This window comes from Mesoplodon densirostris, chromosome 3 (genome assembly GCF_025265405.1).
Source record: "Mesoplodon densirostris isolate mMesDen1 chromosome 3, mMesDen1 primary haplotype, whole genome shotgun sequence".
Lineage (NCBI taxonomy): Eukaryota > Metazoa > Chordata > Mammalia > Artiodactyla > Ziphiidae > Mesoplodon > Mesoplodon densirostris.
In genome coordinates, this window is record NC_082663.1 from 164,736,773 (window position 1) to 164,746,773 (window position 10,001).

At 53.9% G+C, this 10,001-nt stretch overlaps 1 protein-coding gene across 1 annotated transcript; it reads right to left on the bottom strand.

Annotated features, from left to right (window-relative positions):
- Nucleotides 1–3,409: 3,409 nt before the first annotated feature.
- LOC132487005 (dipeptidase 2-like) lies at nt 3,410–8,134 on the bottom strand. The gene is given in 11 exon segments (XM_060094550.1): nt 3,410–3,664; nt 3,765–3,900; nt 4,548–4,623; nt 5,293–5,377; nt 5,757–5,933; nt 6,053–6,122; nt 6,424–6,565; nt 6,781–6,910; nt 7,213–7,339; nt 7,676–7,895; nt 8,008–8,134. Coding segments are annotated over 11 exon segments (1,545 nt in total).
- Between the last annotated feature and the right edge of the window lie 1,867 nt (nt 8,135–10,001).

Genomic DNA, 10,001 nt, shown 5'->3' on the forward strand with positions numbered 1-10,001 from the left:
ATTCTGAAAGGACACTTCATATAGTAAAAATAAAAATACATAGATATGGCATAACCAACAAATTACAGTTCGTGAAGGTTCCATTGTAATACAACAAACAATTCCCAAATGCCACCACTTACCATGTCTTTTATTTCACAACACTATTATTTTTTTCTAACATCTTTATTGGAGTATAATTGCTTTACATAGTTGTGTTAGTTTCTGCTTTATAACAAAGTGAATCAGCTATACGTATACATATATCCCCGTATCCCCTCCCTCTTGCATCTCCCTCCCACCCTCCCTATCCCACCCCTCTAGGTGGTCACAAAGCACTGAGCTGATCTCCCTGTGCTAAGCAGCTACTTCCCACTAGCTATCTATTTTACATTTGGTAGTGTATATATGTCCATGCCACTCTCTCACTTTGTCCCAGCTTACCCTTCCCACTCCCTGTGTCCTCAAGTCCATTCTCTACGTCTGTGTCTTTATTCCTGTCCTGCCCCTAGGTTCTTCAGAAGCATTTTTTTTTTTTTAGATTCCATATATGTGCGTTAGCATACGGTATTTGTTTTTCTCTTTCTGACTTACTTCACTCTGTAGGACAGACTCTAGGTCCATCCACCTCACTACAAATAACTCACTTTCATTTCTCTTTATGGCTGAGTAATATTCCATTGTATATATGTGCCACATCTTCTTTATCTATTCGTCTGTCGATGGACACTTAGGTTGCTTCCATGTCCTGGCTATTGTAAATAGTGCTGGCAGGCGGATTCTGAACCGCTGCGCCATCAGGGAAGTCCCCGGAGATTATTTCTTAAGGGAGGCCCTCCTCAACCCCCATCAGTCTCTCTTCCCTGCTGACCTAGACTCCCACAGCCTTATGTAACTGCTCCTTCATAGCACCATGCACAGTTTTAGCTTCACACATATTTGTAAGTTCCCTTTCTATAACCCTCTGTTCTATTGAACCTTTCCCTCCTGCCTCATCATTTTATCTCTAGTGCCTACCAGTGCTTGGCATATCTTAGGGGCTCAGTAAGTGTCTGTTGAATAAATAATTGGAGACAGAGGACAAGGCTTAGGAGGGAAGATCAAGGCTTTGTTTTCTACATGTTGAGTAGGAGATGCCCTTAAGACATCCGAGTGGGGATGTGTTTTGAGCAGTTGGTGTGAGGTTGGGATGCCTTTGGAGATGATCATAGCCAATATTTTAAACCATGGGAGTGAATAAATTTGTGAGGGAGGATGTGTGAAATTAGAAGGGAAGAGGGCCCACGACTGAGGAGCAACCTCAACATGTGAGGGGAGGAGGTGAAACCAGCAAAAGAGACTGAAAAGCAGGGGTAGAGAGAAAAACTGGGAGAGTGTGCGGTCGACGAACCCAGGGAGGAGAGAGATCAAGGAAGAGGGGAGGCTCAACCATGCCATGTGCTGCTAGCAGAACAAGATTGAGGACAGGTCAGTGTCTCGTAGATTGAGCAACTTGAGGTAATTGGTGACTTTAATCAGAGCAGTTTTGGGAGAGTGGCAGAGGGGGAGGCCAGGCCGGAGTAGGCTGAGGAGTAAAAAGTTAGTACCTCTGAGAAGAGCATCCTTGGCAAGCTTTGTGGTTTTTAGAGAGGACCATGTTTGCTTAGAATAAATAAATTAACAGTTATCTCTGGGACATAGGATTTTGATTTTCTTCATTTTACTCCTGTTGCTCTACCTTCAAAATATGTTTAGAATGTGACCACTTCTCACCACCTCCCTTACTATCTCTCCATCCTGAGCCACCATCATCTCTGACATCGGTGACTGAAGAGCCTTCTAACTGACCTGCCTGTGTCTACCGTGGCCCCCACAGTCTGTTTTTCATACAGCAGTCACCGTGTTCATGGGGAATGTGATCAGTCATGCCACTCCTCTCCTTAAAACCCTTCACTGGCTCCTATCATGAAGAGCTAACAAAGCCCACAGAGCTTCCTACAGGGCCATCTGGGGTCTGACCACTGTGTCCTGTCTGCTTACTGCTCTCCATCCATTGTGTATCTGACTTCCATTACCCTCTTCTCCTTTCTGTGCTGCAACCACAGTGGCCTCCTTCCTGTTCTTCTAACACACCAGACAAGCTCCTGCCCCAGGGTCTTTGAACTGGCCCTTTCCTCTCCTGTGCACTCTTCCACTAGCTACCAACTTGGCTAACTCAAATCTCTGCTCATATGTCATCTTCTCATTGAAGCTTATCTGGGCTTCTCTATTTAAAATTTTAACCTATGGGGATGAGGTTGGGAGGAAATGGGTGAAGGTGGTCAGAGGATACAAACTTCCAGTTACAAGACAAATACATTCTGGGATGTAATGTACAGCATGGCAACTATGGTTAACAATACTGTATTGTATCTTTTTTCTTTTTAAATTTTATTTATTTATTTATTTGTTTGTTTTTTTTTTTTTGGCTGTGTTGGGTCTTCATTGCTGAACGTGGGCTTTCTCTAGTTGCGGTGAGTGGGGCTCCTCTTCGTTGTGGTGCGCAGGCTTCTCATTGTGGTGGCTTCTCCTGTTGTGGAGCACCGGCTCTAGGCACCCGGGCTTCAGTAATTGCGGCACATGGGCTCGGTAGTTGTGGCGCACGGGCTCTAGAGTGCAGGCTCAGTAGTTGTGGCACACGGGCTTAGTTGCTCCGTGGCATGTTGGATCTTTCCAGACCAGGGCTCGAACCCATGTCCCCTGCATTGGCAGGTGGATTCTTAACCACTGTGCCCCCAGGGAAGCCCTACCTCTCATTATTAACTCAATGTATTAACTCAATTTTGGATATAATTAGTGCAGTTGCTATTATCATTAATGAACTGGGGAAGATGAGGTGGTTGTCTAAGTAGCCTGAACCAATTAGAGAGGAAGTCCCTGAGGAACAGGGGAGGAGGTGTGCCCACATCCAGAGCAGTCTAGCCATTGGAGGTCCATGGCCCATTAAGTAGCCTGAGATTCTGGGCTCTGTCCAAATAGGTACAAAGATCATTTGTGATCTAGGCATGTTCTCTTCTTGGGCATCTGAACTAGAATTCCCTGAAAGATCCCCAGGTGGTACTCAGTGGGTCAGGATGTGGATTGAGGTGAGCCACACAGAGGGAACCGAGTAAGGTCCACCCTCCCACAGCCAGAGCCACCCACTGTCTTCTCCAGTGCTGAGCCAAGCCACCTGGGTTTCCTCAGGCCACTGCCAACAGATCTTCCTTGAGTATCCGTTGTCTAAACTGCAGGGTCCCCCACCAAACCCCAGTATTGGGAGCCTGCACCACAGACCCCACCACGGAGAAGGACACTCGTGCTGATTCCATTTCTAAAACATTTATTTTCAGGAAATGTTTGTGCTCGCATGCAAGGAAACTTTGTGGGGTATCTGTGACTGCCAAAGTGACATCTGGCAGGATTAACTGGATCACCAGAGCCAAACAATGAGGACTGGGAAGGCAGCAATAACTGTGAGGCCTGGGCCCATGTGGGGGCAAGATTTTGAGAATGACCACTTAGGTGACAAAATGGGATTCCCACAAACCGCAGCTCTGGTTAGTTTCTGGTCTGGAGCCAGATCCTCGCTCTGATGCAGACGTGGGAGGACGGAGCAGCAAGAGCTGCCCAGCTCATCTGGGAACTCATCCTCCAAGGGACTCTGTCCCTCGTTCTCCTCCCGTACCTGGAGGCGGCAGTCAGCGGGCAGCACCTCTCACAGCACCCCCGCATACACCTGCTTGGACCACCTGCTCAGAGCTACTCTTTTGCCCAGCCCAGCATACCTGTCCCACCTGTCTGAAGACCCGCCGCACGTTTCCTCGAAGCACACCCCAGAGCTCTTCCTCACTCCAGCCACGCCCCAGCAACTTCTCTATCAGTACCGGGTATATGGACACGTCCTCCAGGCCCTGTGGGAACCTGTGTGGCCACCAGCCAGCCAGCTATTGGGCCTCAGACCTGTTCCCTGGTCCTGAGTCAGAACCAAAGCCCTATGTGTCCAGGGTCCACTGAACCCCAGCCCTGGTCAGATATGGAAAATGGAGACTTGGAGAGAGTAAATGATTCACTCCTGCTCTTCATCCTTCAGAGGAAGACCCCAAAAGCGCCTCAACTATTCATCAAGTCATTGAGTTGTACTGTTAACATCTATGCCTTTCCCTGAATGCAATTTTTGCCTCCACTTATAAAGAGAAAAAAAGCTTTTTAAGAACTGGGTTGACCCCCCTGCATGCACAGGCCCAACTGCAGGCAGAGAAGATGGTCAGCCCAGCCCAGACCTTGCTAAGAGTCTGCTCAGAGGCCGTGGGCCTGCTGGCACTGGATGGGCGCAGATGCTGGGCAGATGAGCTCTGTGTGGTGTTTTAGACAAACATGATGACCTAGAGTAGGGCCAAACAGACAGGAGAGCCCAGGAAGCAGACCTTAGGAGAGAGGAGATACCAGTTAGGCCAGCACACCTGAGGCTGTGGTCAAGGCCATGAGGACCACAGTGTGGTGGGCACGGTGGCTGTGAAAGCCCCACTGCTGCCCAGCCAGCCTGAGACAAGCCACGGGGAAGCACCTACCGGCCAGCTCCATCATAATCTCCGCCAATCCCGATGAACTTGCATCCAATGACTGCCCGGATGTGGTCGAAGTGATCTGAAGAATGGAAAGTCAGCAGTGTGGGGCTTCCAGGGCAGGGGTGGGGGTGATGACTGGCCTCTGTTGATTCCCCTTTTTGCATCCTGTAGGCCAAACAGGCCAGTTCCTTCATGGCCTGGCACCAAGAGTACCAACTAGAGGTCCCTGAGGTTTGATCTGAAGTGATCCCAGCTGGCTCTAGACTGGACTTCAGATTTGGAGTGGACCCCAGAGCCCTCTGTTTGGGCCATTTCCCACCCAAGATTCACCCTGCCTCCCACTCTCCTTGAGAATCTGTGGGGGCTTCTTTCCCCAGGTGTGGAGGATGAGAGAGGAACAAGAGTACAACTGATGAAGACCCCAGAGACCTAAGGAGCTGTCCAGTCCCTTGGCCAGAGGTAGGGGCAGTGCGCTTTAGGAGCCCCTGCAGAGGCACAGATGGGCAGCACCCAGGCTCTGTATCTGACAGCCTCCCTGATACCCATCAGTATTGCAGTTTTGATTCCGTGGCTCCAATTCCACATGGCACCAAGGTGCTGTGTACCGTCCATTATTGGGTTTTTGGGAGCTGTACCTATTGCCAACAGGTGGGTCAAACCACTGGGGATCTTCTGAAGTCCTCCCCAAATTTGGACCCAGCTTCAGCTCCAAATCAAGAGTTTTCAGAGAGCCCAGGGTGAGGCTCACCTGCCACAGTAGACACGTTGGCTAACGGGTTGCACTGCAGCACCCGCACGGACAAGGACACCATCATGATGCCACCATTCTTCTTCTGCAGGGGCAGACCGGTGGACAGTCAGCTTGGCCACCAGCACAGCCAGCTGCCTGTTCACTCTCTCGGCCCCTGTGAGGAAGGTGTTCCGCCCTGGCTTTGAGGTCAGAGTCATCTCTTCTCTGGGTTTGTGTGAATGGAGGAGCCGCAGCCCTGGTCTGGGTGGTGTCTTGGCCCTGGGTTTCCGGGTTTGGAGGAGTATCTTACCACCTAGACCCCCACCTAAGGCTCAAGAGTTCAGGGGCTGTGGACCATGGGTTTTGGGGGCAGGAGATATTTAACCTGGCGTTTGAGGAAATTGAGGGAGAAGAGGCTCAGGTTCAAGGTCTCTTGGTTTGAACCTCTTGCTTTAGGTTTGAGGGCCCGGGCAGTCTCTCACCAGAAGCTGCAGGATATCATCAGGAACATTCCGAGTGTTCTTGCACACACCCCGGGCAGCTGAGTGGGAGAAGATGACAGGTGCCTGTGACACTTCTAGGGCTCGCCGTGCCACAGCATCCGAGACATGGGATAAGTCCACCATCATGCCCAGGCGGTTCATTTCTGCCACCACCTTCTACAGGGACAGGATGGGGAGAGGGCTCAGGGCTGCATTTATCTTGTGTGCATTTATCTGTAGGGAACAGACGGGGCTGTACATTCATGTGGGGCAGGGTATGGAAACCGGGTCCTTACCTTGCCAAAGCCAGTCAGCCAACTGACACTGCTGTAGAAGGGGTGGATACCCTTTGCTGAGCTCTGTGCCCTGCAGGTTGTCCAGGAGGCAGTCTGACCGGTAGCCATGATTTGGCTACAAGAGCCTAGAAAGAGGTTCTGTTGAACCGTCTACACCTGCAACTCCCTGGTGCAAGAGGAGGGACCCAAACTGGGCTGTGCCTGGCAGTAGGAGGGCCCTTCTGGGGATTCAGTCTTGTCCTGCAAACCTCCATTCCCCTCCCCACACCAGGTTCACGGCCGGATCCCAGGGGTAAACTTGCTTTGGGCCCCAGCGTGATCTTGGGCAGATCCCTGCCTCACTGGGCCCTTACCATCTGCACTGTGCTCACCAGGGCATGTTGCAGGTGTGGGTGAGTGTCACGTAGCGCACACCCAGCGCATAGAAGGTATGCAAGATGGAGAGGCTACTGTCCAGTGAGTGGCCGCCCTCCACACCAACGAGGCAAGCCAACTTCCGGGTATTGTTGAGAGCTGGGGACAGGTAGGTCAGATGATCATTTTCAGAGGCAGAGGTAGTTTACTGAAATCCCTAACACCCACCACCACCAGTCTGTTTACCTTTTTTTTTGGCCGTGCCGCGCAGCATGAGGGCTCTTAGTTCCCCCACCGGGGATCAAACCCGAGCCCCCTGCAGTGGAAGCGTGGAGTCTTAACCTCTGGACTACCAGGGAAGTTCCCCCGTCTACCTTTAACTGAGGTCACAAGCTCCAGCTCAGAATAGGAGGCACACGTGAGGCGGATGAGGTCAATTTGCTCCAAGGTGAGGCGCACAGCATCCCGTTCGTGGGTCTGTCATGGGACCTAGGCTGACCAGAACTGAGGGAAGGCCAGGGCTTAGTTTGGGCTTTGGAGCTCCTTGGGCTTCTCATAGCCTCCTCAGCTGGCACAGCACTCTATGCCCAGAAGTCACATGTAATGCGTTGCTTTTTCTGTGGTACTTGGAAGCCCGTCAGGTTGGCTCACTGTGACCCCTGTAGCCCCCAGCATCCATGGCATGGCACTTTCTAGGTCACTATGGTAACTTAGTTCCAACGTGACTAACCTGTGGTCTCTGAGGCCCCCAAACTGCCCCACATTCCCCAGCAGCCATGGTGGCACCTTGTGTGTCCCTTTGGTACCTGGGCACCCATGAGCACATCTTTCAGCCTGTCCAAGCTGGTCTGGCCATGGCTGAAATTGCGCAGATTAACATCCTGTAGGCCGTGGTGGTAAAACTGCCTCAGGACCAGGGGCATGTCGTTGTGGCTGGAGGGAGGTCAAGGCAAATGGGTGGGCTCCTTAGGTCTTGGGATCAGGCAGGACACATTGCCTGGCCTGGGCCAGCCTGGGGGTCCCCCACCTCACACTGTCACACAGACTATACTAGGAGCACCTGAGGCCTGGGCTGAGGGGTTCCCACCAGGGAGGGGATGACAGAGAAGGGGAAGGGCATCCCTAGATGATGGAGAGGACATCCAGGGGTGGTGTGAGGGAGCCTCCCCACTAGTGCTGCATGCTCCAGACCTCCTCCCCTGCCCGGGGCCAGGCTAGGCCCCCAGCGGCCCCCAGCAGCCCCCAGCAGCCCGCACACACTGCAGCCACCCGTCCACAAGCGGGAAGTCCCGCATCAGGGCCCGCGTGCGCTCCCGCGGACTTGGGGTGCTGGAGGTACCCGGCGTGGCCTGCACGCGGGTTACCGGCCGCAGCAGCAGACCCAGCAGGAGCAGCAGACACAGCAGAGGCCTCTGGCTGAGTGCGCGGGGACCTTCGAGGCCCCGGGGCCGCAAGCTGCGCAGGGCCAGGCAGGCGGGCAGAGGCGGGTCTGAGAGGGGCGGGTGATGGGGTTCTGCCCTTCGACACAAGCCACCCAGCGGCACGGCCTCGCGAGGGGGCCGGGTTGAGGGAGGGGATACAGAGTCACAGGACCCTGCGACCCGTGTGCGGAGAGCCGCGATCCGCGAAGCCCGGCAGCCACAGGGCAGCACTGCCCTCCCGCCCCCTGCTCAGAGGCAGCTCCCGCGGGCTAAGCTGGCCTCTGCGGAGAGTCCACTCGCCTCCCATCGCGGGTTCCCTCCGCCCCCCGCTTCCCACTCCCACTGCTCCGAGGGGGCTCCCTAGGTTGCTCTCCCCCGCCTCTAACCTTCCTGTCCAAGCTGGGGTGCTTCTCTGAGAGGGCCACCTTCAGCCCGAGGCCTCCCAGGAGCACACCTCGTCCCCATCTGCCTGCAGCCGGCCCCGCCCACCCCGAGGGCTGCGTGCAAGGGTCTCTGTGGCCACAAGTGCTCTGGGCTCCCGGATTCTCGGGACTGGACCATGGGGACTGGTGTGGGGGAAGAGATAGTTTCTGGAAATGCGGTGGGGTAACCTTGTGAGCTCTGGATTCAGGACGGGGCCCTCTGCCCCCGACCTGCTCTCCACCTACTTGGCTCCCCAACCTGCAGGACCATTCTCTGGGGACTTCAACCAGCGCCTGGGAACTATCAGGAACCTCCCCCACTTCTGTCAGCCAGCCTCAGGAGTCGCTACACCTCCCCAGCGCCTGAATAGAGGGACTTTTGGGATGTGAACGGAACGACCTTCTGGGGAGAGCCAGCGACTCTTTTACTCAACAGAGCAGGAACCCAGTCAGCAGGCTATTTGAGTGGAAGGAAATGAAGTGATTTCCATGGCAGCAGAGCCCCCACCGCAGCAACCTTCCTCCCAGAGCTGCTGGCTGACCTTCTGGCCAGGATCCCTCCTACCTCAGCGTGGAAGGCCCGGCCTCGTGGAGAAGTTATAGGTTCTGAGGAAAGACCTGGCACCTGGGTTCTGCTGCTACACTTGCCTTATCTCGTGGCCCTTGTGGCTCTGGCTTTCCCAGAAACCTCAAGGGCTAAGTGCCTGTGCGTGCTCAGAGGCCGCACGCCATTCCCCATTTCCAGCCTCAGGCCCTCCCGCTAGCTGCCTCCTCTAGGAACCCTCTCCCCCCAACACACACACACACACACACACACACACACTGGGGATGTGCCTTCTCACAGAAGCTCAACCACTGAGATGCTTTAGGGACTGTGCCCAAACTCCTTCATCCCCAGCCTCTCAAGTTTTTGCTCTGATCCCTGGCACCCCCTGAAGCTGTTCCACCTTTGGATCCTTTCCCGGGTGGCAGGAGTGCCTAGCACAGGGGTAGTGACCTAAGTCTGAGCACTGGTGACCCTAGAAATCTGTTACACAAAAACATTTTATTGAGCAGTAAGGGACCCCACTGGGGACAGAAAGGGCTGGCAATAAAGGAGCATGTGAACCTCGGGGCAGGGTGTGTGCTGCTTGACTCTCCATCCTGTTCTTGCTTCAGGGAGCAGGTCTACCTGGGTCTCTCTATCCTGCCTCCTGAGACCCCAGGCAGGAGGCTCTTTGGGAAGCCACAGATTGCTGCTTTCCATTTCAAAAAGCCCAGCTCCCCCCTGGTTTGTGGTGGTGGCCGCTGACAATGGCTCAGGGCAGGAGCCCATGTGGTAGACTGCTAAGGCTTCTCTGCACCCTGTCTCTGCTTCTGCATCCTCCTCGGCTCACAGAGTGTAGACTTTTCTTTCTTCAGCTCACAAAGGGGCCCCTGAGGATTGAGCAGAGGAATGTCAGGTTTTCTTCCAGGCCAGCTTCAGCCCTGGGATGTTCAGGGCAGACTCTCATTACAAACCTCAGTTTCTGAGGCTCCTGGCTTATGGCCATTTAGTGTAGAAGGAGGCTTCTGGCTGGGGAAGGCTCAGACAGAACGACACAGGTTCTAATCTGTGGCAGTGGGCAGTGGTGGGGGGGCCGGGAGGGGTCACTGCAGGAAGAGGCATTCGCTGCCTTAGGCAGTTAAACCATTGCCCTCTCTTCAGGATGGCTCACCTGCAAGATTCTGTGGGGTCTGCCTCCTGGCACCATGCTACAATCGCCAGATTTG